This window comes from Drosophila mojavensis, unplaced genomic scaffold (genome assembly GCF_018153725.1).
Source record: "Drosophila mojavensis isolate 15081-1352.22 unplaced genomic scaffold, ASM1815372v1 contig_80, whole genome shotgun sequence".
Taxonomy (NCBI): Eukaryota; Metazoa; Arthropoda; class Insecta; order Diptera; family Drosophilidae; genus Drosophila; species Drosophila mojavensis.
In genome coordinates this window covers 1,073,035-1,100,777 of record NW_025318906.1, presented here as the reverse complement: position 1 = coordinate 1,100,777, position 27,743 = coordinate 1,073,035, and the positions used below count along the sequence as shown (strand labels likewise).

Below are 27,743 nucleotides of genomic sequence, written 5' to 3'. Positions count from 1 at the left end.
ATAAATGCAATTAAGGAAATATTGTGTATAACGGAAAATACTAAACAACAGAGGCAAAAAACTTTTATTTGAACAACTTATATTCTGAACATTTCATTCATTTGTAATGAGTCTGCTTTATTTCATAATACATATGTATAATCACTTTATGCATGCTTTAGTTAAGGTGTATATGTATGTATATATGTGTGTGTATATATGTATATGTACGTGTGTAATGTGTAATTAGCTAATTACTATTTATACAATTTATATAAATATAAAAAATTAAACGTTTCATAGACTTTGTTACAGATTTGTTAATATGTTATGTTATGGTTTGTTTTGTTTTGTTTTGTTTCGATTGATTGCTGACAGCCACATCTCACTGCTGTGTGTAAAAAAACATTTAATACAATAAAGGAAATCAGTTGTAATCTCCCCGTCGATCAGGGAAATCCTCCGCACCACTCATAACTTCTGCTTGGCTTTCGCGTGGCTAATGAGGCAGATGAGGAGACGCTAATCAATTTGTTGACGTGCCGACGGATCATCGCGATCAATGGGCGGCGGCGAGGTAAGCACTTCAACGTTTTGCGCTGGTCCGGCGGTCAAATAGCCTGCCGTTGGATTGATGCCTGAAGGCGAAGAATATGTTAGACATGGCTTAATAGATATACTGCTGATCCCTAATGCATTACCCGTTAAGTAGCCACGTATGTTGGTGTCTGTGATAAAGAGATCATGTCGCTGATCCTTGAACTCCGCCCAGACGGGATGCTTGAGCAGGATTTGCGTGACACGATCGCCGTAATTGAGATTGTGGGTCATGCCCTTGAGCGCAGCGACAATTTGTGCCTTGACCGCGGATGCATTGTCCACAAATTCCAAGCGACTGTCCAAGAGGCCCAACAGAAAAGGTATGAGACCTACCTCCAGTGACTGGCTAATCAGAGAGTCCTAAAAACAAAACAAGTCAATGCTATAGTCAGATATTCTCGTTTAACTTCTGGTCAGCCCTCCACTTACATGCTGATGCTTGAAGAGTCGACTCATCGCCTCGCAGGACTTCTCAATGCAATCCCTATTATGTTCCATGCAACGCTTTAGCGGCGCAATGCATTCCGTTTGCGATATGGCGCTCACGCAGAACTGTGAAAGGAGAAGGGAATTAATTTGAAGGGATCAGCCAGTGAGTCCCAGTGGAAACTCACCTCCGATAGCGACAGCTGATGTAATACTGATAGCGTGTTCTTTGGCTGCACTGACAGCAGATTAAACAGCTTCGGTATGTGTCCCAGCACGGGAATCTCGTCCGCTAGATTAGGCTGCGACCGTAGTAGCTCCACAAGCGCCGTCGTGGACAAGTCCAATACGTCCTGTTCCGTCGAGCTCTTGCTGATTTGTTCTACAACATAATCCAAGAGATCGGACAGAAACTGTTTGGGTTTGCGCAACGTCCAAGCCGGATTGCTGACGAACAGGCGCAAATAGACGCCGGCAACAACAATTTCGTTGGACAACAGATCCTTCAGCATTTCCGGGTCCTTCCACAGGTACCGCGGATTTATCTTCTGCTGCTGGTAGAATCGCTTGCAGGTCTCTGCCACGGCCTCGCAGACACTCGAGCGCGTATCGTCGTTCCAAATCAACTCCGGGTGCTCGTGTATAGACTCGAACAGCTGTACAGAGGTCGCCGCGGATTCGATCATGGCATCGATGAAGAGCCCGGGTAAGAATTTGGATATAGTAATCCGCACCTTGGGTCCACTCAAGCGGTCCGCTGTCATTTTGGCTAAGATCTCGGCGCACATTTCGCGTATCTGCGGATTGCGTGAATTGCAGAACATGTCCAGCAAGTAGATGACGGCGCCCTTCGTCTGCGCCTCTTTGATCATCTCCTGAACGTTCATGAGGCCAGAGAGCGTCTCGAGCACTTTCACCTGGCTGGCCCGCAGCTCGGGATCCCTGAGTGCCACCAAATAGTTGCCCAGTATCTCGCAGGCAGCTACTTCCGAGACGCACTCCTTGTTCCGGGAAACCAGAGCAACGACCTCCAAGGCCACAGCCTTTACACTGGAACTCTGAAAGGGTATCAAAATGCGAGATTAGCTATAGCAATGGCAATTGAAGGGATGCCTCGTCTGGCACTTACATCTGCGAATATATTGTTGGCCAGGAAGCCAAATATCATATCGAAATTGCCAATGCATTGGATCTCCACCTCGGCATTCGCCTTGATCACGGCAATCAGGGCACGCAGCACCATCGTGATGTGCAGCTCCAGCTGCGAGTCGTTGGCGTAGTCGTATTGGGCCTGCTGCAGCGACAGCTGTCGCTCCACCTGTGCGTCCGTTTCCAGCTTCTTGCGACTCTTCGAGCGATTGTAGGCAGTCAGCACCTCATCGAAGGTGCCGCCAGTCTTGGCCTCCATTTGCTGCTGCTGCTGTTGGAGCTGCGGATGATTGGGTGCCAAGGTGGGCGTTAGGATGCCATCGCTGCCCATCCTGGGCCCTGCTGCTGGTGCTGCAGCTGCGGCTGGTGGCGGCAGCTGCTTGAACTGCAGATATTGATAGGCATACTTTAAGTACTCCAGCAGATCCATAATGAACTGCTTGGGCTGGGCAATCGGATACGTGGGCATGTCGTTGTAGATTCTGATGAAGATGCCTCCAATCTGCAGCTCATCCCTGGAATATAATAATATTATGGATATGTAGATTATAGTCAAGCCCAGGCCACTCACTTGTGCGCATCGAATTCGAAGCTGGAGACCAGCTCGTAGACCTGAGCAATGTCCTCGTGCGTCTCTTTGGCGGAGGCCAGACGCTGCTGCTCAAGAAAGTCCTTGAGCTGAGCGCGCGTTGCATTATCCCAGATGAGATAGGGGTTACGAGTGTTGGCCGTCAGCAGCTTCAGCACCTCGCTGTCCCTGGCCGTCGCCAGCTGGTTGGCAATGTAGCGCGTGAGCAGCCGCTCCAGCACCTGACGGATCAGCATATTCTTCGCCTCGCCAGAGACAATGTACTTCTGCTGAATGGAGTTGGGCTGACGGTGCTGGTGCTGCTGCTGTTCGCTGTCTGTGGAGCTGTTAGTGTCGCTGCTGACGCTCGAGTCCTGCTTGGTGAGCGCCGGCGACTCCTTCTCCTTCTCCTTGCTCGCCGTAATGGCCAGCTGCTTGCTCTGCAAGGGATTGTGTGCATTCTGCATGTAGGCCGAGTTGGTGCTGGAGGCCGAGGGCTTCGGCTTGATGGCGGGCACTGCCGGCTTGGCCGCCGGATTGGCCGGCGAGCTGGACTCGCTACCAGTGATTGGCTTGTTGCGCAGCTCCATGGTGTAGCCGGCCAAAGCTATGCAGCCGAGCACAGCCATTTTGGCCAGGTTATTGGCCAACTGCTGCTGGTTGCTCTTGTCGCTCACCTCCACCCCGCTCTCGTCCAGCGTGTAGTCGTACTCGAACATGAAGAGCAGCAGCGACCAGAGCACGCCATTGCGCGCCAGATTGCACTGCAGGTCGTAGTTGTTGGCCGCCAGGCTGGTCACCAGGCTCACCGAGAGCGTGTGCTTGAAGTAGACCACGCGACAGACATCGGACAGCAGCTGGGGCAGCTGTATGATCTTCTGCTTGCACTTCTCAAAGTTGCAGGCGACCTCGAAGCAGCGCGTCACGTTCGATATGACCTGGTAGTGCAGCGAATCCGGCTTCGAGTCGGCGCCCAGGATGGAGACGCAGCGCGTATAGGCCTCTAGCAGCGCCTCGATGCCCTCCTCGCGCCGCAGCTCCTCGGCATTCAAAGCCGAGCAGTGCACCGTGTGATAGCAGAGCTCCGAGGCGGCGGTCAAGAGCTGCGCCTCCTTGGAGAACAGCTCGTCGTCGCGGGTCTCCAAGCGTATGGTCTTGATCAGCTGTGGGTAGCCGGCGTACTTATAGGGACGCAACACTGCAAGCACACAGGAAATTAGATAAGACAGAGATTGGAACAGGACTAATGGAACTGACCGTCGGCATAGCGCTCGAAGAGAATGCTTTGGGTGCGCAGTATGAGCACTATATTGTTGGGGTCCGGGCCTCCCGAGCTCCAAACGGAGCGCGAGCACAAGAACTCATAGGCCTGATTGACCTTCTCGAAGATCTCGCGCCCATTGGGATTCTTGTCGGGGTGATACATCTGGGCCAGCTTGTAGTAGCTCTTGCGTATCAAGGACTCATCTGGCTTGGGCACCTTGTTCAGGTCGATGCCCAGATCCTGGTAGGCTTGCTGTATGGTCATCTGTGGCGGCTTCTTCTCCACCTCCTTGCGCCAGGCATCCAGCGTGTGCTTGAGCAGCTGCACCGGATCCGCGATGGGCCAGTTGGGAAACTTCTGAGTGTCGCACAGGTGGCGCAGGTAGTAGATGTGACAGAAGAGCTCGTTCTCCAGCTGCGGATAGCTAATGACGGGTATGGCCAGGTAGGGATAGCGGGCCATCGTATGGCCACGCAGACGCGGCGTAAAGTCGGCAATGTGTGCGGCAATCTTCTCGATGAGCAGCCGCCGCATCTCCGAGCTCCAGATGACCTCGGGCGTGTCGAACTCTCCGAGAAATATCTCAGCGAACTTCTCGGCGCTGTAGTTCTCGAGGAAACAGACCATTGCCTCCGGCAGCAGCTGGCCGAGAATGCTCCGATGCATGATGCCCGACTGAGATGTCTGAAAAGAGAACAGAGTTTAGTCAGAGTCTGGAGTTGCCCCATCCCGACTCACCTCCTCGCTGCGAAAGCCCTGCTTCATGTGCGTCATCTTCAGGAATCGCGTTATGGGCAAGATGTTGCTGCCCGTGTACATGAGCATGAAGTAGAAGACGCCGGTCATGTACACCTTCGGCATCTCTGGATTGTCCTCCATGATCTGGCAGAGCAGCGTGGCCACGCGCTCCAGCAGGCCTGGGTCGTGGGTCAGGCACACCTGCACCACGTGCGGCAGGCAGATGAACTCCGAGAGTTTCCTCGACAGCTTGGGTCCAGGTATGAGCACAGCGACCCCATTCTGGGTGCGGCTGGGAAAGAAGCTGGTGCACTTGATCAGTATGTCGAGTATCTTGGAGGCGAGCTCCGTCTCGTCGTAGAGCGGCGTGCCCTTGGCTATGAGGCACCATTTGAGCTGGGGTATCTGCTGCAGCGAGCGCCAGCCATCCATGCCAATGGCCCAGCATCGGGTCTTCGGCGTGATCAGGCCCTTGTGCCAGAGCTCTTTGAGCTCCGAGTAGGTGATCGGCCCTTGGCGCTCCGCCTTCTGGCCATCCTTTTCGATGTTGTAGTACCAATCCTTCTCCTCGTAGGCCGACATATTCGGACCCGCTTCGATCACATTCGTTTTGGTATTCAGCTGTGCGCGCCCCTTGTGCAGGTGAGCCAAGGTGATCAAATCCACCAGGCACTGCACATGATCGACCAGAGCGCGGCAGTTGGACTTCTCCAGCACTAGACAGGATATCAGATTGATCAGCGCATCGCGCATGGACGGGGAAAGGCACTGAAAGAGACGGAGAAAGCGGATCAATTTCAGCTTCAACTAACAGAGATTCGGCTGCTGTCCTACCCGATCGCTGAGCTGCAGGATGTAGGACATGTCGCTGAACTTGCCAATCTCCTTGTGATAGCGTCTGTAGACCTTGGCCAGCGCCTGCAGCGAAAAGACGGTCATCTGATCATCGTTGACGCGCTGCCGGCAGAGCACGCGTCGATACAGAGCATTGAACAGCTCGACGCTGGAAATGGAAACAGAGGTTAGTCAAAAGACCTTATATAAATAGCTGTTGAACCTACGGATCCTTGACCAAGTTCTGTGGCCAATCATCCTTCTCCAGTATGAGTCTTATGTAGTAGTCGCCTATTTTGATCTCCTCTGCCAGGCACTGGTAGCCCACCTCGAATTCCTGATAGTTCCAGGCCACGATCATGTTGCCAGCCAGGTCGCGATCGTTGAGGAATTGCCTCAGCTCGTTCTCCAGGCACATGCGCAGCTCCTCGCGAGTCTGCATTGAAAAGCAAAGTGAATAACTGAACAGATTCATAAATATCTAAATGTCTCCCACCTTATGGTTCCATATCAAGTTAGGCAAGCTGTGATCTTTGGCAAAGTTGTAGAAGAAGTAGGGCAGGTTAACGACCGCGTCCGAGGTCTTCTTCTTCTGTCGGCGATTTCGCAGCACGACGGGACGGTTTTTCAGTGCCTGGGCCGCGCCATCCTGCTGCTCGATGAGGTTCATGCCCCAGTGCTTGATGCCCTGCAAATGCTTCTCTATCGCATTCTTGCGCGTTTTCTTGGAATGTTGAATTGCAAATTTGAGATTGTCGCGAAAGTTGAGTTTGTCCTCCTCCACATCCGCCTCCGGCACGCTCTCCTCTGACTCCAGAAAGGTCAGCAAGCCCGCGGGCTGTAATAGAGCTCAAGTTAAGCAAAACATATGAGAGATATATCATTTTCGTATGACTCACAAAAATGCGCTTGAACAGTTCCATTGCCTCGTCGCTGTCTGTTAGCCAGAGGCCAATCAGATGCCTCGATAGCTGACGATGCGTTATCAGAGTGGGATCATTCGAGGGCGTGTAGAGCGCAACCAAGAGATGACGACACAGCGCCGCCTCGTCCAACGCCAGCGCCTGCATCTGCTGCGCCACATGCAGCTCGCCCTCCTCGATGATGGCGCGCAGCACCAAGCCGGCCCCCTTGACAATGGCCAGCGATGGATGCTGAAAGAGCTTGTACAACGATCTGCCACGCTCCGCCACCAGCTCGAGCAGTATATCGAACTGCTTGCCGTCCGTCGTCTCGCTGTAAGGCACGCACAGAGCGAAGGTCATGAAGTCGAGCATCGCAGACAAAACCAATGCGCCGCTGCCATGGCTCTGTAATTGAAAAGAATGCGACTTTAGTTTATGCCTTGCTCAGACTGAGAAACATCAATGGAAATCCATTGTTCCAGCCCTGCCTCTCTCTTGTTCTTTCAGCGTCTCTTACCACATGCATGGTCCACATATTGAGCAGCGTTTCGAGAAATGATTTCGATGACAGAATGGAAGATTTGTTCAGTTGCTCCTGCTTGAGGTCGTGATCCGTATTCACCGAGTGCATCAGCGAGTTGATCATATCGATCGCCGAGTAGGTGACAGCCAGGTCCTTGCGCCGCAGTGCAGCCACAATCTTGGTGCCAATTATCTCCCGAAAGCTACAAAACACAGATTATATATGATTGGACCACCTATAGTAGATAAACAAAGCCCATACCCTGGCAAGTTGGTGAAGGCCGCGTAGCCCACTTTGCTGGCCAGCAGGCGCGTGAGCGCATGGAATATTGCCTCCAGCTCGGTGTTGCTCAGCTGAGCCGTCGGACTGTCCAGCTCCTTCTGAGCCAAAGCCTGCAGAGCGCTCAGTATTAGCTTCTCCTTGTTCTCCGCAAATAAACTCTGTCGGGAGATATACACAATTAGTATAAATATAAATAGTCAAGCTGAAGTTGAGCTCACATCCTGAGTAACACTGTAGTTGAGTCCACTGTGCGGCACATTGGCATTGAAGCGTTCGAGAATCTCGTAGCGTTTGCTCGGATTCTGGAAATTGTTGATAACCAAACGCAGCAGATTCGCTTCCGTCTCCTCGTCCACTGAGCTATTGAGTGGCACGTAGCGCTTGCCCCTCGGCGTGTTGCCAATGCGTATGTGCACATCCTGGTTGCCACTGGACCGCACGGCGTCCAGCACAGTGGCCAGCAGAGAGTCACGGTCGTTGGTGCTGTAGCTGCGCACGATGCCATTTTTATACTCGATGCAGAAGCGCTGCAGATTGTCCTTATCGCGCACCAGGGCAAAGACGTCAGCGAGGGGTCGCAGCGTGCAGACGCTGTAGGTCTGCGGGTCGCGCTCCAGGAGCGTGACCTCTGTGAGGCAGAGAATGCGCTTGACTGGATCCGGATGCCTGGGCGTTATCTTCTGCACTGTGAACTCTGTCATCGAGGTCTGGAACTGATCACCGCTGCAAGAGATGGAGAGCATCATTCAACGATCTTTGATCAGTCTCACTCTCTCTTTCTCTCTCTATCAGTCCATCACACTCACCTGTACTTGCCGAAGCGCTCTCGCTCGAATTGCTCCCGTGTTATTTGACTTTTGAGTATTTTGGTTTCGATGCCCAGAAACTGAGACGAGCGTTGCACGATATTCTGCACGATCTCATGGTGATTGAGCGCCTTGAACATATGCAGGCGACTGAAGCCGCCGTAGGCCATCACGATGCCATTTTCATAGTCCGAGATGCCTGCTTAAAAGGTGCGCGTAAACGAGAAACCATAAAGATGAGTGTAAAACAAAAAAGAAGAAAAAAACAAAACAAGCAAAGCGAACACGTATTAAAATGTGAAACCCGGACAAGAAAACATTGAACATTGATAGGATAAAGATGAGGAGGAGGGGGATGCTGCAAAAGGCAGAAGTAAAGCTTAAAACAAAGCTAAATTTGAAGGCAGATCCGAAGAACGAAATAATGCCAAAGCAAAAGTAAAGGAAAATCCAAATACTACACAATCGAAGGAGCAGCAGGAAGGGAGGAATGAGAAGGGTGTTATAGGTACCTATTATTCCTTCAATATCCTTGTACATATAGCTAGTGAGCACATCGTTCGTTGTGGGATCCAATTGATCCAATGAGCAGGGCGTGACCTCCAGCACAGTGGGCAAACTAATGCCCGACCAATGATATTTATAAGCATTGAAGCGCTGCAAAAGAAACATTTCACTTAAGCAAATACAAAGAAATATATATGAAATGTGAATCAGCTTACGAGAGCATTTTTGGGCTTGTCAGCGAATTCCCTGTAATATTTCAATATGGAGCTGAGTATATCATTGCGATACTCCGATGAAAGTTTGATCGTATCCAATTTCTTATCCTTCTTTATTGTTAATACAAACTCATTTGGAATCTGCAATGCGAATTATTAATATGTATGTATGCATATATGTGTATATAATATATTTATACTCACATTTGAGGTCTTGGTGGGCGCGGCGGCTACGATATCCGAGTAGGTCCAGCGATTGGTTAGGTCAAATCTATCTGGATTGTAAGTGGAAATGCCACTGGTACCAATGGATAGAATCCTCTTGTATTTGCCCTTCCACGAATGCTTCGTCACAATGAAGCATTCCAGATCCAAATGCTCACGTGGCGGCAGCATCTTCCGAGCAATCCAAGAACTTCAAGAACTTCAACCAAATCCGTTTCCAATTATTTTACTCAAACTAGATAACAAAACTGCAAGAGAGCGCGAGAGAGACAGAAAATGAGATAAGCTAATATTCATACATTACTAGGTGTTTATGCTAGTTCCGATTGGCGGCACAGCTGATTCATAGCTGGAAATGTCCAACTCAAGAAATTGGCTGCTGATTAATCAACGAGCCATTGAGTAAACCTTTATCAACAACCACGGCCCCCACAAATGAGAGCAACAAAGACCGAAAAGGGGAGTAAACGTGACGACGACGTCGACGTCGACGGCTACGACTCCCAATCAGAATCAGCGGCGTTGCTAATTAGCTTAAGTGCTGTAGCTGTTGCTGCTGATGTCGATGTTGCGTCGCAACATTATCTAGCTCACCTTAAACATTTAATACATTTCAATTGTTAGCACTTTAGTTTTACAAATTATTGTTTATTATTTTATTTCTAATAATATTCCTCTTTATAGTTATTTGCAATTTTTGCATTTGCATTTTTTTTTACAACAGCAGCGAATGCAATGTGACCAGCGTGGTAAATCATCAAAATCACTACTAAAATATACCAGGGCTGCAGCGATAACTGAATTAGCAGCTAATCATACCATAAAATAAGGGGACACACAATTAGAAATTATTTTATTATATGTTAACATTTTAAATTTTTGTAGCTATAGTCTATGAGCCTTAGCTATGTTTTGGGTTAAAAGCTTTATGACTATCATTATCAGCACAATCCTTTTGGACAGGGCTTACTCAATGCAGTCATACGATAACATATCGATAATTTAGAGAATTGTGCGCGCCAAAAATTAAATGCACATTAATTTTCATAGCTTTTGCGCACTAAGTATATATATGTGTAATTAATATTATTTGCATTTTCGCAGCTTGTAAATAAATGCGCATTAAGCCGCTAACCTAGGTCATAGGCATTAAGTTAATTTCTCTAACAATAAAACTCGTATATCATTTGGCTTAACTAACATTAAACATTTTTATTTGATTGCGTGCAGATAAATAAATGTATTTTTTTTTTCATTCTGCTCTAATCTGTGTTGAATAAAACGTACATTATCTAAATGCAAATAAAGATGGCAGAGTTTATGTATGTTCATGTGTGTATGTGTGTGTGTTCCTATTTACTATATAAATTCAAGATAAAAAACTCTCACATTAACAAAACAAAAGCAATAAACAAACAAAAGTAAAAAACAATTGGACGACGATTCGTATTTTACACAAATGTAGAAATGATGCTGCATTATCTCAAAACTGAGCTCTAGCTTATATATATATAAATGTGTGTGTCTGTGTGTGTGTGAGTGTGTGTCATATAGTCATATAGATAATTTTATGGACACGCACTGCTTTAGCTTAGATTTTATAACCAGTTGATGGATGAACATGATACGAAGCTAAGTCTTAGACACACTTTACAAAAGAACCTAAGCATAGTTATTCTTATCATGTTTCTATAAATGTGTGTGTGTGTATGCTTAAAGCCCAATTTGATTGCTGGAATGCATCTGGATGAACGCAACAGCCGGTCAGCAGGAGCACTTGTTCTTGGTCTCTGCGCTCGCATCAGCCGCACTCAAATTGAATTTCTCCGCATCATTCGCATCGGCAGTTATCAGTTTGTCATTGATGAGTATCTGGGAATGATGGACAAAATGAATATATTTGATTGATTGATAGATTAATCACTTACTTTGTTCACCAAGGCACGCGCTGCTTCGTCGATGTTGATGTTCTCCTTGGCCGAGGTCTCGAACCAGCCAGCGAAACCATTTTCCCTCACATACTCATCCATGCGCTCCGGCTGCGTCACAATGCCCTGCTTCTCCTGATCGCACTATAAATTATAAGAAATATACAAGATATATATAGTAGATCACTCGATAAGACAGATCATAGTACTAAAGCGTGAAATTGATCTGATTAATAAGTAAAGGATAGCATCATCTGTTGATGGTCAATCAATCAGTCAATGCATCAATCCACCATCAACAATAATCAATTCCCTATAGTAAAACAGCAACATCTTACAGTCTTAATCAAAACCCTTAACAGATCATCACTAGATCAAATTCTTATCACATTGTTTAAACTCGATCAATCAATCAATCACACTGTACCTTATTGGCGAGCAATATGCAGGGTATGGGACTACCATCGGGTAGTTGAACCTTCGAGTCGAGATCCTCCTTCCACTTGCTGACGCAGTCGAAGGTTCCACTGCGCGTCACGTCGAAGACGATGAAAGCGCCCACCGCCTCCTTGTAGTAGACCCGCGTCATATTGCCGAATCTCTCCTGCCCGGCGATATCCCAGAGCTGCAGGCGCACTATCGTATTGGCATCCCAGTGCAGCACCTTCAATGCGAAATCCACTCCGATTGTCGCTCGATAGTTTTGGCTAAAGAACTGATGGACGTAGCGCTTGATGAACGATGTTTTGCCTGTGCCCAGCTCACCGATCACTAGGATCTTGTAGAGATGTTCACGCTTCTCGCCACTGGGCGACATTATGGTCTGAAAAAAGAGAGAATGAGACGGGTAGAGGTTAAAAGAGAGCGAGAACAAAAGGGCATACTCGACTGCAGAGGACTCTACAAAAGTTGACAAATTTATGGCTAAGCTCGATGCAGGCCTCAATAGGCATGTCTATATGGATAGGCATCCAATCCTATACGAATCAGTGATACATTTAATTAATTCCCCATTGCACACGATTTAACGAATATACTCGCTTTCCACTGCGCGAGTGAGCATAAGATTGTAGTGATTCATTCTGGGAGACCCATAGGGGCACATTCAAGGAAATCCTAGCGCTTCATCACAGTCATAAATAAATTGTAAGAAGACGTTCTCTTTACACTTGATAAACGAACACTTAAAGAGGGAAGGGGTTGGGGAAGGGAGGTAAAGCTGTTGTTAGCTGTTCGGCTCGAGGGGTCGTACGATGTCCGACGTCCGACGTCCGACGTCCGATGTCCGACTATAGGGGGCAAACACTTTTGCGGCTTCTTTTGCTTGTTTTTTCGAACTGCGGCTGCGATTGAGTCCAATGCACAGCTTACCGGTTCCATTTCCTGGTCCATAGTCAAATTGCCAAAGGCCGGCATGGGCTTGGAGTCTCTGTCCAGCTCCTGCTCGTCGCCTGTGTCCTGATCCTCGCCGTACTCGCTGGCCACCGACTGGTAGCGCACCGTCTCGCGCCTGCCCTCGATGCTGTCGTGATCCGATAGAGCCAACTGCTGCTTGAAGCTCAAGCGCCTCAGGCTGGAATCGCTGGGCTCCTCGCTGGAGCTGGGTTGCTGATTGGCTGCGGCGGCTAGAGCTAGCTCGTAGGCGTCCGGGCCGCGGACCGCGCTGCCAACGGCAAAGCGCACGACGGGCGCAACTGATGTCTGGGCTGATTCGGCTAGTGAGACGGCGTCCAACGACTCCGCCGGGCTGACCAGGACGAGGGTGGACGAGGTGGGCGCCGAGGATGGGCTCAATTCGGGCGTGGAACTGGCAGGAGGCGGCGCTGGCTGCAACTCCGAACTGGGCGGCGTCACTAGCGCCTCTTTCTCCAGAGCTGCCGTATTGCTGCCTTTATTCAAACGATGTCCACGCTGCTGCTGCTGCTGCTGCAGTTGCTGCTGTTGCATCAATGCACGCTTCTCACGGCTGGGCAGGCTTAGGGCTTTGCTGGCACTGCTCGACTTGTGCTGCTCCCCAGCGCTGTTGGCTGACTGATTGCTCGATGCGCGGCTCGGCTTTGCCGGCGCTCGTTCGCGCGGCGGCGTATCTCGTCTGCTCTCTGTGATAACGATTTTCTCCTCAATCTGAGGCGCTGCTCTCAGCTGTTGCTTCGGCTGCTTCGTCTGCTTCGACTGCTTCTTCAGCTTGCTCTGCTCTTTGGACACCACCTTGGCCACAATTAGCTTAGCTGTCTCTTTTGTCGCTGTCGCTGTCGCTGCTGTCGTCGCTGGCTTTACCGTTGCCGTCGCCGTTGCGGCTGTCGCTTCTTCTGTTGCCGTCTGTGTCGGTATCGGTGTCAGGTAATCCGTCTCGCTTCTGCCTTTGACTTCGACAGTCTCAACTTTCTTGCCGCTTATGGTTATCTTTAGTGTGCTGCTGCTGCCTAGACCCGTGCCCAGGGCCCGTTCCCGTTCCCGTTCCCTGCCGCTGCTGCTGCTCTTTAGGCTCAGCTCATCGCTCGTCGCCAGGCTGTGCGGTCGCTCTTTGGTCTTTGGCTTCAGACTTCCCAGCAGCAGGCGACGCGTTAGACTCTTCTTCTTTTGGCTGCTCTTCAGCCCGCTGTCCAGACTGATCTCGCCCAGGCTGGTCAGATCCTCGGCCTCGCCGCTGCTGATGGCCGTCAGCTGCTCCGCGCTGCTGGGCTTTGGCTTTTCCTTCTCCTGTTTCTTGGTCTTGAGACTGCGAAAGGCGGCGGAGAAACGCGAACGTGCCTTGGCCTTAGGCGATTCTAGCTCCAGATCCTGCTCAGCTGTTGCTCCTCCTACTGCTGCTTCTGCTCCTCCTTTTCCTTCACCTTCTGCTTCTGATGTTGCTGCGTCTCTTTTCACTTTCTCTCTCTCTTTCGCTTTCGCTTTACTCTTGCCTGTCTGCGCCTGCTCTGCTTTTGCCTGTTTGTCGGCCTTTTGCATATTACTTCAGCACTGTTGCCTCTGGCTGGTGTCTGGGGTATCACATGGGGTAGCTCGATTGCTGGCAGTTATCCTGCACACACACACACACATACATGCACACACACGCACACGCACTGTTCACACTCTTCGCCAGTCGCAGCGACCGTAACGAACATTTGCAAATGGTGCACTGAAAATCGCATTGCTAATGTCTCAGTTTTTATAAATTTGTGTAACGCCTCAGAGATCGAGGGGCCCCAGCCCTCCTGCCCCTGCCCTCCCCTGGTTAGGCCCCTGCGCTGGTTGTGGTAAGGTTTTGCATTACATTCACATCAGACAGTTAACCAACACGCTTACCAACACTGCCCAGCCGAGCTGCGATCGCTGAATGTGCCCGCAAAATGCGGCGACACTCGCTTATCAAGCATGGGTCTTTGTTCTAATGAATGAATCCGTCTCTATTTTTTGATATACTTGACTCCACTATGTCAGGGGCAGCGGCTGTGTATGCCAAATGGGGCGTGGCGAGGGCTAACAAGCAGCTAACTGTCAACTGACCAGAGCCGGGGCGCGCGAATAACTAGTTTAGCTAGTTCTTCGCCGCTTGACCCTAAGCACTTCGCGGGCTTCCTTTTCAAGCTGAGGATTTGCCAGCGAGAGACGCGACTCAAAGAGAATCACAAGCAGTGGGTGGCACCTACATACGTGTGTATGCGGGCATAGACAGTCGTATATGGGGGCTATATAGAATTACGTTTATTGCAAAACGTGGTAAGCCACAATAAAGACATATTGCATATATACAATTACACCCGACCTAGCTACCCCCTCAGTCCCCTCTCTCTACCCCTCACTCTCTCTAAGTGTGGGTTGAAGACTATGCGGAAGATAGAGCCGATGATTTGTGTGCAGTGATGTCATGTCAAATCTCACGTAACGATTTGCTCGATTTGAAATAGCATTTGGTCTATATATAATAAGCTAACTTGGCATATCATTAGCCGATCTATAAGCCCCTCACTGCACTTGACAACCAAATACACACTCTGCGGTTCTACAGACTTATATTCTATGTTTGCTATATTCCATATGCTGTTCAATTGTAGTCAAAAGTTTCCCCTTTCCTCACGGAAAGCCAGGAGATGCATTTCCATAATCAATGCAGACAAATGCGAGATATGAAAAGTCTCCTCTGTCTATGCATAATTTAAGAGAAGGATTTGGGAGTAGGGCAACACGATTAGAATACATTTGGCATCTGGACGATGCAGATATGACAGAGAAAAGGCAGAGAGAGAGAGGGAGGGAGGAGCAGTGTACTCTACTTTACTTTATACTTTACTGTACTTTACATAGGAAAAATAGATAGACATAATGTACAGAGAATGAAATGAAATGAGCAAGCCGAGATAGGAAGAGAAAGTAGATAAAGAAGGAACAAAGATAGAGAGCGAGCGAGGGAGGGAGGGAGATTGAGAGGGAGAGATACAGTAGACACAGGGAGATACAGAAAAAGAGTAAAGATAGAAGGTGAGAGAAATGGAGAAATAGACAGGGAAGAAGGGGCTGAAAAGCAGAGTGGGAGAAGGTGAGATTGAAGAGATAGATAGGAGAGAGAGAGAGAGAGCGCGACAGACAGAGATAGAGAGCGAGAATCAGAGAAAGGAGAGTAGATGAAATAAAAATAAGTGAGAAAAGAGTAAAAAAGTAGCAGAAATAACATAAGCATAAAGATCAAAAACACAAATAGTAGAAGCAGAGAAATAAGTGAAAGAGAGTGCAAAATGAAGGCAGAAAGAGACAGAGACAAATCTAGAGCTAGAGAGAGAGAGTTAATGTTTTCTACTCAATTTCCTTAAAGTATTTTGATTTTACCTTTGCATTTGCATTGCACTTAAAGCTCCAATCATGGATTTATATGTAACCCTTTTCAGCCTACTCGCTCAACTAGTTGAGTTTGGTCTGCTTGCTCCTCACGCTCGTCTCAATGATTTAGACCAAGCACCTGGTGCTTTACCTTTTCCCTTTAAGGTAGAAAGGCCGTTAAAACCGTTTGCATAAGAAAATTCACTTTCAGCTAAAGCGAGAAATTCTTTTGTGGCACACTGAAATGTTTGCACGCAATCGACAAAGGGATGAACGGGCGGGCGGGACGAGGGGAGTTTGAAGTGTTTAGCAAAAGAAGAGAGGATATGTGAGCATTTGAAGCATTTCACCTAAGCGCTGCAATTACAAACGACCCCAATCTAAACAAAAAAAAGCTGAAACTGGAGCTGAACTCAATGAAAAATGGCAGACAGAGAGAGAGAGAGAGAGAGAGAGAGAGAGAGAGAGAGAGAGAGAGAGTTACAGAGTTGTGGCGTGTTTAGTTAAATCAGTATATAATAGAACTAGTAGGTCCTTTGGCAACTAGTCTGAACGAATCCATATGCGAATTACAGTAGAACTTCGCTAATGAGCTCACACATACCATACGAAAGACGAAATGAAATATTATATGAAAATTATATACGAATTATATAAGTAAAATACTAAAAAATGCTATTTCTTTGAATTGAGAAGTGAATGTTCGTCTTAACATTGTCCCACTGTACTTGGGTTTTGCATGTTGCACGGCATTAGCTGCCTTGTGGGCGTCATATTTATGTGGGCGTGGCTCAGACAAATACTTCGACTGAAATTGTGTAGGCACGCCCCCCAATTTGCCCCAAACGGAAATGGAATCGGAATTTTCATGAATGGGGCTTTTCATGTTGCCACGAAAGTATGCAACACTTTGGCCGAAGGTGGCAAAAATATGCAATGCTTATGCGAGACTTTACTCGAGGGAAACTTTGCTTTTCATTGCAGCAAATTCGAGTTAATTATTAAATTAATATAGCGCTGGAATTGAGGATTAAATATGAAAACATAAATTTTATGATGCATCGGAATATTAGAGATAGAAGAAATCGGAAAATTAATGAAAAATAAAATTGGTAAAGTATAAGGTGTAAAATATTACATAAGAGAAAAATATCTAGCTATAATATGGAATATGTCTGCATATATATATGGATATAAAAATATGTATGTCTCTTTATTTTAAATTGTACATATACATATGAATATAATATATTTCTATATACATCTGTTTCTGTATTTATCCCTTCGTCTATATATGAAAATATCTATCAGTAATTGTGTTACCATTTGTAGATAAAAATATATCTCTCTTTCGCTTCTTCTCTCTAAATATATAGCGGTATATAAAGCTGAAGGTATGCCTATCCCACTTACTGTAGCTTTATGTGTCTTCATATCTGCATCTGCATCTCAATTTTATCTCTTACCGTTTCTATATAAATATTTCTATGTATGATATATATGAATCTGTGTGAATATTAATATCGAAATCGATATCTTCATCCGAATCTGTATCTATTTATGTATGTCTATCAACTATTGTAGCTGTATCTACAGCTGTATTTATTTTTATGAATGTATCTCAATGTTGCAACTGCCACTGCTATCTATAGCTGTGAGAGACTTTTGAAAACGTGACCTTGCTCTGTCTTTAGTATGTGCTCGCATAATAGATAATAAATCATAGAGATATAAATATATTGTAAGCACATGAATATCTCTGTGTGTAACTTGCGTGTGGCAGATTAAAATGTGAAACTAAAAATTGTTGTTTAGTTGCACCAGCAGCAACAACAACAATAACAACAACAAGAGAGTCACAAAGTGCATTGGCTTCAGGCCTGCAGCTTGCAACGATGCGCAAAAGCTGATTATGCAAATTTATAAGTATATATAGTGATGGAATATGGAATATATATATATATATATATATATATAGTGAGAGAGATGTTATATTCTAGGCGATTACTGAATGAACATTTTTGTACACGCGGCGCATATTTGAAACGCTGCGCAGGCATCGATATTGATATTGATATCTTATCTCTGCAAATGTCGAGTCACCCAAAAAAAGAATAAAGAAACAAAAAGGTGAGCACTGATTAGATTGAGGAGAAGCAAAGCCAAATGCAGGCATGATTCACATTTAAAAATGCCAACAATTATTAATGTTTGTCTTTAATTAAGACGTGGGCTCATATGGAGGGGGTCTCTTTAATGTAGCTCCCATTCCATTCCATTCCATTCCCCTACCCCACTGACCTTAAAATCGTGACGTGAAACGCTGCGAATATGTTCCAAGTTGAGTCCAATAAGACAATGCATATATCTAACTAGCAATCGTTTAAGTATCGCCCAGACACACCCACACACACACATGCACACTCAATTTGCTGGGCAGCCAACCTCGACCGGCTTGCCTATATATATTGTATATGTATTTGTATATAGTATATCGCATATTGAGAGTGAAATTCCATTGCCCATAACACGTGCCACGGCTCGAGGCAGCGGCATTTGTGGCAGACAGCCCCGCCCAGCTCGCCTCTCTCCTCCTTTGCCCACTTCGCCTTTATCGTCGTGTTTATTTGGTCAACAATTTAGATTTCATTTCTTCTTAACTCTGTGGAAATTTCTGTGACATAAGATTCGAATGTATTTGTTTTTTTTTTTTTTTCTTTTGCCTTATTCCCTTTTTTCTTGGCAGCTTTTTGTTTATAGGCTGAACAAAAGTTAACATGATCTTGAAATGAAAAATTGAAAAAACTATTTATAGAGATGACGACGAGTAAATACCCTTGCCGACAGGCAAGATATTTTAAGACAATTTTATGCAAGAAAAATTAGACTTCAAAGTAATTTAATACTTCCAGCCGGCTTCCATTTAACAATCATTCCAATTTGCTTTTCTGATTCCAATTTAAAAAAAGTACTTGCAAAATAATAAACTTGTTATTCATCATCACAATTGATTCTATTTACACTTCCAATCAGACATTATAAATATTGTATTGGAATTCTTGACATATAAATATGTATATTTCAGACAGTTCATTAGTGCCTGGTATGCTCTATAATAATATTCGAATACCCAACCAAACTCATGCGCTCTTTCTTTCCCCCTCTCGCGCGCGATTCTAATTGGAAAGTCAAGCGCAGTCGAATAATAAATAAATACTTCCAGTTCTCCGCTTTCGTTGCATTCCTCATTGCCACAGTTCCAATTCCAATTACAATTCGAGCTCGAATTCGAATTAGCATTTTCAGCTCTTTTTTCGCCGAGTTGAGCGTGATTTAAGCTTATTGATTGTGTTATACGCGAGAGCTTTGAATATATTAACAATAACAACAACTGCTGTTACAGCAATTGCTATTGTTGTTGTTGCCTGGTGGGCTGGGGAGGCGAGTACGATAAATACTTGTACAAATACATATGTAGCTGACAGAGAGCGACATGACTTTTATTGCAAAACTTGGACAGTGCGAGCGGAATTGTTAAACTTTTTTCGGGTTTTATGCAACATTAAAATATAATGAGGGTTGGCATATCCACATATGTAAATAATAGTCGCTCTGTCTGCTTACATTAGTCAACTTCTTGAAGTGCCCTCGCGCAGTGAGATTTCATGTACTCTACTCACCCCATTATACAGATAACCGTTATTCCGATTGATATCCATGTTGTTGATGCGTGCCGCCGGCATTTCCGCTGTGCTAAGCGCCTCAACGGCGTTGAGATCGATTTGTGGTTTAGGCGACGCGTACGCTGGCGTCGCGCTGCGCAGCGAAAAGTTGAAGTTGCTAAGCTGCTGCTTCGAGTCCAATTGGAGTGCTGGCTGGTGGCGTGCTAATAACGGCGATTCCTTGGCTCTGAGTGCGCCTAATGAGACGACGCTTTGCGGCTGATGCTTATACTCAACCGGCGATTGGTCCTTCTCAGCGCTGTAGCAAGCGTAAGCGAGATGGCAACGTACGCAGGCACAGCTGCTGTTGCTAGTGTTGGAGTTGGTATTGTTGTTGTCGTTGCTGTTGTTGTTGTTGCTGCTCAGATAACTGAACGACTTGGATTTGGAGTTGGTGCCGACAGAGCTGAGCTCCGGCTGAGAGTCGCAGAGGTTGCGGCGTCCGGCTGAGGATGAGACAACACTGCAGCGAATAACGCTAGTTGCCATGCAGTGGCAATGGGGTTTATGTGGGGGTGAGTTGCGTGTTATTGCTCTTTAGACTTTGACAAATAACTCTATTTGTTGCTGTTCTTGCTTTATCACTTCACTTGTCTGCTCCGCCAGTCAAGGTCATTCGCACGCTCTTTATCTACTCACACACTACACATAAATATACACATGCAAATGCATACACATGTGCGTGCTGTCTCTATTTGTTCTGTTTTGTTTGTACCGTTTATTTCGCCTTGTCAACTCTAACGGCTCAGCAACATGTGGTTGTCGAAAAAAGTTCCACTGTTCCGCTCCTCACTCTCTGTCTATCTCCCTCTTCCTTTCACACTCTTGCTCTCTTCGCTTTTGTTCCAACGGTAATAAATGCGGCTGCACTTGAACTTTCGGCGCGCACTTATCAAAATTACAATTTATTTTTAACAATGCAAAAATTTTGTTGGTGGTCAGGTTATCTCTGTTTCTGACACTTTATGGGGTTTATTGAACTCGCTCGATTTGGCTGCAATTGCTGCACTTTTTGACTAGCGCCAAATGTCAAGTTAAGTAAACAAATTGCAAACTGGTTTTTCGGGCCAAGAAATGGAGCACTCAATTAAGTATTAAAACATTTAACATTCACACGGCTAGTTGCATAAGCCTTTATTTTCATTTTAATTATTGTTGTATCGATATTGTTGTTGTTGTTGTTATTATTCCTCCTTGGCGTTAATTTCATATCACGACAATTAAATTCACACACGTACGAAAAGAGAGACTCAAAAAAGACGCTCGCTTTACTTCATACAAGCTCACAAAACAAGCGCAGCACATCCACACGCTGCCACATTCAACTATCAACTGAACGAAATTCGTTGAGAGCTTCAGCTGAGCGAAACGGTTGATTGAATAGCTGAAACGGTTAAACAAGAAACGGGTTTACTTTTGCGCGCCAATTTTACACATTTGAATGGAGTGCTGACAATTATGGACTATGTTAATAGAATGGATGACAACTCTTAAATTTATTGTCAGGAATGTAATCAACATGAAAATGTTATTTAAAAAAACTAAATAGGTTGCGATATTATTAATATATGTTTATTAATTGACTATTGGAAAAGATATTAGTTTTCTCTAAAATACAAGAGACAGTAATTGAACGAATGGCCCAAACGGTTAATGTTAGCTTCGTTCAGCTACAGCGCGCCAATTTGAAATTCGAATTGAACGTTTGTCGACATCCCTTAATAATCACATTTAAAGTAAATCAGACATATTGTACATAAAAAACATAGAAATGTGGTGTTATTACAAATTATATTTCTTAAAATTAATACACAGCTATATTTTAAAGCGAGGCTCTCCACTGGTACTTTGACTTAGAAAATATATATAAAGCTTCTTCGATTTCCTATTTATAATGCTTTTGCGTAGGAATATCGTTTGCATACAGACTCTACTTCATAACAATTAAGGTATATCAATCTATAAATAATATTAACATATTAACAACTTATTGTGACCATTGCTCAACGTATCGAAAAATTTCGTACTAAATTAAAACAAATGTACAAAAAAGGCACAGCTTAAGCGGGTTCTTTCTTGATATTGTCAATCTCCTTGAGACGCTTGCTTCGGGCCAGCATGAAATGCGAGACGTTCTCATAAACCAAGAACGTGATCATGCAGGCGGGCACAACCCTTATCAGACTCGCCTTCAAGCCCTTGTAGAAGCCCACCACACCCTCGAACCTGCAATGAGAATCAAGCAATAAGAATATAAGTATCTTGTCTTCACGCATCTTAACTACTTACAATGCAATGCAATTCATTTCAGTTTAGCAAAGAGATTCTGCACAATCAAAAAGAACTTCATATAGACATACACATATGTAAAGATATATATTCATATACTACTTACTTACTGAGGCTGAAGGCGAAATAAAAAAACAACTCGTGTTGAGAGCTTGTGGCAACATATTTTCTTTTATGTAGTTTCTTAGCATTTTAATGTTTTAAGATATTGCGATTTCTATATATCTGTTGCTAATATTCTTTTCATGAAAGTTTCTTTTGTTTTTCTTTTGTTCGGTTCACATTTTAAATGTAAGACTAAATTTATTTAGTTTTTTCTTTTTTCGATAAAAAACGTGTAAAATTATGAAGAATCTTTTTGCCAAAACGAAAATTAATTACGCCTAACTAGAACAATTTATGTAAATAAATAATTTAACTAAACTATAAACTAAAAATTTGTGCAAATTCTTTGAAATTACATTTCACATATTTTCTTTTCATTTAGCACAAGTTTACTTATCGAATTATATAGTATATGACAAAAATCATATAGTATTAATTCTAACTATGGAATTAACTTAATCTCAAATTATGTATACTAACTATAATTAGTTACAAATGTAAAACAAAATCATGAAACAATAATACAAAATTATGATGCGCTTTGTCATGCAGCTAAACTTCCGCGTAGATTCGTGTGTATATTCATATATATTTATAGATATATATGGGTATATCTTATACATAACTATAATCTAGTTGAACTAGTTGAATACTCTAATACGCCTAGCTGGTCAGCTTCTCCCATATCAGCATAACCATGCAAATGTTGGGCGTTACGTGGACCAAGTACGGCACGAGTCCCTTATAGAAACCGCGCATACGTTCGTACCTCCAAGTCTGTTTGATGCAGTCCCAGGTGCCGTTATAACGATGGTGATGATCCTGTAGACGGGCACGAACCACCTGATATGGATATGTGGCTGCTGCTGCAATCAGCTTCGACATCGCCGCAAATGCCAAATATTCACTCGTTGCCTAATAGAGGGAGACGGCGAGAGAGAGAGAGAGGAATGTTGAATTTAGTTGAAAATAAAAATAAATTGAACAGCTGCCAAATAGGCATATATAGCTATACTATATACATATATATACATATGCGATCGCACGCGCTATATACGACATCTGTAGCTATATATCTAGTTGGCAACAGCTGGATCATGTGATGTTACACACCAATTTCGTGTCGATGGGCAGCTTGCGATATTCATTATATGCGTTCTTCATCTCCTCGTAGGTCATGAACTGAATGGCACCATGCGAGACGCCGAGCATGCCGGGCACAAAGCCCCGGTACAACCCGCGTATTCCCTCCGTCCTGTAGATCTCTGCGAGAGCGTGAACCATGCCTCGGTATTCAGCGCTGCCCGCTGCATCGTATTGCAGACAGAGACGCGTCTTCACCACCCAAATGGGATTTGTAAGCAACAAAGTGAGGGCGCCCGACTCGGCGGCTGCCAACATGTGCATTGTGGGGCCTAGCGACATCGTCGTATTGCCACCCTGAATAAACGTCTTGATGGTGTTGTAGCTATAGGGTAGAGGGTAGAAGAGAATTGTTAATCAAAGGCTAATCTACTACAGCTTTGTAGTTACTTACAACATAAAGTACAGACCCCACGAGGAGCCGGAGCCCCAGACATTGGGTGTAACGCCCTTGTAGAGTCCACGGAAGCCCTCCTGGCGAAAGATGGTGGTAAATGCGCTGCCCAATCCACGATATTGAGGCACTGCCGCTGTGCGTCCGTCATTGACTGTAATTGAAAACACAAGCGAAAATCGTAAATGATAAAATTAATATGTTTATGAGCTGTTTACTTAAAAGTCTAGACATTAACCTTCAAGCACTAGACTGCTCCTAGACGCGTGACACAAGTGACTAATAGAGTGATCAAGTTTAGGTACTTCTTTTTTATCAAATTGAAAATGAGTTGCAAAACTTTGCAGTTTTTGATTAGGTTTGATTAGCAAAGAATAAAAGTTTCAGCCGTGTATTCTTCAGCAATCTGCAACAAGTTTTGCTTTACTAATAACTATGAATAGTAAAGTGTATATATACTTTCAATCGGTCAATCAACTACCCAAGAAATGTTGAGATTGAGTGATTCATAGAGCAATGCTCAATCAGTCAATCAACTAGGCAGAAATTTCTTCACAGCTTTTGGCAATGCTTTTTAGCCGACTGTACAATCAACTGAAGCTATTATTGTTCTTGTTGTTGATTTTTGGGCACTGCCTAATGGCCGGCTGCAACAACAACAATAGCAGTCAATAACAACCTAACAACAACTTGTTGTTTTCGCGGCCAACAGAGATAGCGCTAATTGTTTGCAACGGATGTGATAACGAGTCCAATTGGAAAAATGGCGAATGTGGTTGCTATATAGGCTGGCTGTTGCTATAGCATGACTTTCGATGAGTCTATAATTATTTAAATATATATATTTAAATGTATATATTTGTGTGCGTATAGGACACAGAAAAAGAAAACAAAAGTTAATAACAAGCTGCTAATAAGAACCGCTGACGCCTCGATCTGCCCTGACAACAGCGACGTTTTGGGGGCTCGTCTCTTGTCGACAGATTCTAATAATAGATGGCGCTGTTTTCGCTAGTTTGACTTGCGGTTGACTTTGGCGTGGAAGCAAAAGAACGAACAGAGGCAGACGCGTACACACGAAATGTCCTGATTCGAAAGTCACAGGAAAGGGAAATAAAAAATTAATATGCGTGCATAAACTGATAAAACAAATATAAAACAGCTGATGCTTGAACTCTGATCGAGCACACGAATTTCGCTTGTTTTGCAGCGCTGACAAAACTGCGCACTTGGTAACAACATTTAGAGTTTACTTAACCAGTTGCTTCTGCTTCTGCTTATACACACACACACACTCATATATTAATGTAGATGTATGCCGTTAACAAATCGTACAGTCAACATGTTGGTCACGTGATGACGCTGAACGGCAGCTATAAACAAGCGAATACGCAAGAAACAGAAGTGCAAACGTCGACTATGTGCTACCCTGTAAGCAGCAGCATATGCTGTGCTAGATATTTTAGCGTGCGAAATTAACATATCTACATAGATAAATAATATATTACTGTTTATTTTTAGAAATGTCATCTATCGTAGTTGCCAACCTCTCATCCTATCTAGCATTCGCTATGGCTTTATGGCACCATTGTATACCCATCAGCTGTTGCTTCAGCAAACGGTATAATGAAGATAAACAAGTTTACGCCATTCGCTGACGTTTGGCTTCGTTTTTCCCCCGCTAGGTGCGTCATACAATCGCATGTATGTATGTGTTCATGTACAAACTTATATTGATTCCACTGATGAGCGAGCGTGAGTGTTGCAAATTCTTCTCCATAGATGGCCTCAGCATATGTTTTCATAAGATGGAGTCATACGATCTGATTCTTCGTTTACTTTTCAGCTATTTTGTTGCGCGCTTGAACGTTTTTCGCATAAACAACTTAATTTGTTGCTACTGTTAACGTATTTAAATAACACTTGCAAAAATGTATTTACCAATCTGATTGGTAATATTAAACAGGTTAAGTGAAAAGTTTAGCGACTGGCAAAACAAAGTTAATAAATGTGAAAACAATAAAAATACAATGACAACAACACAAACCTGTTGCCGTTGTTATTGTTATGTCTCATTATTGAACAAAATCAAGCAAAATACGGAAATAACAATGTACTCTATACGAGGACAACTATGAAAAGAGCTTTTATTACGTGTACTAACATAATAGCTGAATGCTGACTCATGCCGTTCAAAGTACAGTAGAAGTTCACCATACGAAACTTTCTTAATTACTAATACACTTTTCGGTCAAGGTAGTCCTCACTGTATCTATTATTGAGGCCAATAAATGCCAACAACAATTTTGCAAGGGGGCGTGTGCTTCTAGCTTGTTCTAGTACGTGCGTAGATTGCGCCTAACATTCCCGCTGATAACTCAACTAAATGTAGCATAATCGGTCAGCGAAAAAAAAAAAGAGAAAACTGAGGATTTGTTTTCGCAAATGTCAAGACGTCAATAAATTGCTGTCGAATGGGAACGCAATCAACAGGCAAGTGTTTATTTATATATTTACATATTAATAGGTTTTTCTAAGCTCCACGTGCAGCCGCTTGTTTATTTGCTTCTATTACAACATTTCCAGACTAATTTAACGCTTGCTCGAGGAGCTCGTGGAAATTTTCAACTGCAACTACAAACAGTTGATAAGCCGGAAAGAAAGAGAGAGAGAACAAGCAATGCAATCGCATGCAGTGCTGAACTAGTTAACTAGGAAAAAGGCTAAATTAGGCGTAAATAAAATAGGCTACATAATAATAGCATTACGACAAATAGCTAACAGAAATAATGCAGGTTTATTAGACAAATTCTGTATACAAATAAAAGTTAAATTCACATTACTATGGAAACTTTTACACTCATATATAAATCTGCCAGAAAACACTCTGGCATGCGCTAGAGAAAATCTGTCTTTGCAGCTAGACAGCTTGAACGACAGACACAACAAACAAACTGCGCAACACTGAATGAATCCAAAGCATTGAAAGAGGAAGACGCAAATCTACAGTTACAGTTTACGGTCACGTGCTAGACGCTCGTATCTCGCGTAGACGGAATGATCGATTCGTTGTACTCACCAGCAAAGCGTATTTTAATGAGATCCAGTGGGTGAAGGATGAGCGTGGATGCAACGCCGCCCGAGACGCCGGCAACCAGATGTTCGTATTTGACGTGGGCAAACACATTGAATTTGCCAGGGCTGCTGGGCGCTGTATTTGCGTTCATTTTCGATTGCGCGATTTGACTTTGTTGTACTGTTATTTTTGATATTATAAGCAATTAGCTTGCTCTTTTACTCTTTATATATATATGTATGTATCTATATATGTATGTGTATGTGTATACGTATTGTATTTACAATCTTTGGCTTATAGCTGCGTCTTTGATCTACAGCGAATCAGAGAAACTCGTTACACATGGCCGCAATTCGCAGTGAATTCGTCTTGTTGCTAAGCGCCGATATATTTTGTCTGCTGCTGGTGCTGGTGCTGTCGCTGCTGCTGCTGCTAATGTTGTTGTTGCTGTTGCTTCGTATACTTAAACATTTCTGCCTTTGTTTTGTTGCCGAGCACATATTTTCCCTCTCTCTTTGGGTTGTTCAGTTCAAGTATTTTCGCTTTTCAATACAGTTACTCTGCAGCTCTTAGCACATAAATTGTCTATATAACTGATGAAATATTCAGCCGAAAACTGGGAAGTTTGACGGACGCCTTTTCGTCTGCTTCGTTTTCATTTGATGCTTAGTAAATATTCATTTGCAAATGCTGAACATTTGCTTATGTAACGCCGTTTGCATTTCTCTTGCTTGCCACAATTAGACTGCTTAGTATATTATTTCACTATTGCAAAATACACGTGAAGGCGATTAAATAATGACAGATTATTCTTTTTTCTACTATATGAATGCGCGTGCACAAAATTTTTTTATCTGTGGCTTTGACTCTCACGGCGCAACTCTCTGCTACGTGTTTAACCGAACGACGAAGAAAACACGAATGAACCGTTCAACAGCCGATGTTGGGCTTTTGTAGTGTTTAACGAAATATATCGATGTATCGATAAATGAACTTTATGAACTTTAGCAGTTGAGTAAATGTGGGCCTTTAAGCTGAATGGCATTTACGAGGGCGAATCAAGGAGTATTAGGTAATAAAGCTTACTTATTTGATTTGATGAAATTTAAAATAATTTGAATAAATGTTTTTCGAATATGCACGATATAATTTGAAAACAATTAGACAGTTCCTCGTATTTTAACTCATTTAGATAAGTCAACATATTGAGACAACAATTTTATAATGGGAATTTTAATAATTTTGACTTTTATTTTATCAATCACACT

The 27,743-nt window shown here is 44.2% G+C and overlaps 3 protein-coding genes across 5 annotated transcripts; all 3 read right to left on the bottom strand.

Moving 5' to 3' along the window:
• Positions 1 to 96: 96 nt before the first annotated feature.
• LOC6578328 (dnaJ homolog subfamily C member 13) lies at positions 97 to 9,657 on the bottom strand. 2 transcript variants are annotated; one of them, XM_002004205.4, is made up of 20 exons: positions 9,616 to 9,657; positions 9,001 to 9,269; positions 8,797 to 8,937; positions 8,587 to 8,731; positions 8,075 to 8,276; positions 7,487 to 7,991; positions 7,248 to 7,426; positions 6,981 to 7,188; positions 6,458 to 6,868; positions 6,055 to 6,396; positions 5,786 to 5,994; positions 5,559 to 5,727; positions 4,725 to 5,492; positions 3,980 to 4,670; positions 2,726 to 3,920; positions 2,135 to 2,669; positions 1,194 to 2,063; positions 1,009 to 1,131; positions 681 to 939; positions 97 to 617 (listed from the first exon to the last, which is right to left on the bottom strand). In XM_002004205.4, exons 2-20 carry the CDS (start codon positions 9,190 to 9,192, stop codon positions 502 to 504), a joined length of 7,260 nt encoding a protein of 2,419 aa, XP_002004241.1. In that variant the 5' UTR covers positions 9,193 to 9,269; positions 9,616 to 9,657; the 3' UTR covers positions 97 to 501. The 2 variants fall into 2 exon arrangements, with proteins under 2 accessions (XP_002004241.1, XP_032585427.1); XM_032729536.2 differs by having other exon boundaries at positions 8,075 to 8,273.
• A 550-nt stretch (positions 9,658 to 10,207) lies between these two features.
• On the bottom strand, positions 10,208 to 20,788 carry LOC6578327 (ras-related protein Rab-32). Of its 2 annotated transcripts, none has more exons than XM_015163106.3 (4): positions 19,427 to 20,788; positions 11,377 to 11,772; positions 10,950 to 11,093; positions 10,208 to 10,893 (listed from the first exon to the last, which is right to left on the bottom strand). In XM_015163106.3, the coding sequence occupies exons 1-4, from the start codon at positions 19,955 to 19,957 to the stop codon at positions 10,786 to 10,788; spliced, it is 1,179 nt and encodes a 392-aa protein (XP_015018592.1). In that variant the 5' UTR covers positions 19,958 to 20,788; the 3' UTR covers positions 10,208 to 10,785. The 2 variants fall into 2 exon arrangements, with proteins under 2 accessions (XP_015018592.1, XP_002004240.2); XM_002004204.4 differs by lacking the exon at positions 19,427 to 20,788 and adding an exon at positions 12,321 to 14,080.
• A 452-nt stretch (positions 20,789 to 21,240) lies between these two features.
• On the bottom strand, positions 21,241 to 27,526 carry LOC6578326 (mitochondrial folate transporter/carrier). Its single transcript, XM_002004203.4, has 5 exons — positions 26,479 to 27,526; positions 23,400 to 23,553; positions 22,976 to 23,330; positions 22,632 to 22,777; positions 21,241 to 21,694 (listed from the first exon to the last, which is right to left on the bottom strand). The coding sequence occupies exons 1-5, from the start codon at positions 26,624 to 26,626 to the stop codon at positions 21,529 to 21,531; spliced, it is 969 nt and encodes a 322-aa protein (XP_002004239.2). The 5' UTR covers positions 26,627 to 27,526; the 3' UTR covers positions 21,241 to 21,528.
• Between the last annotated feature and the right edge of the window lie 217 nt (positions 27,527 to 27,743).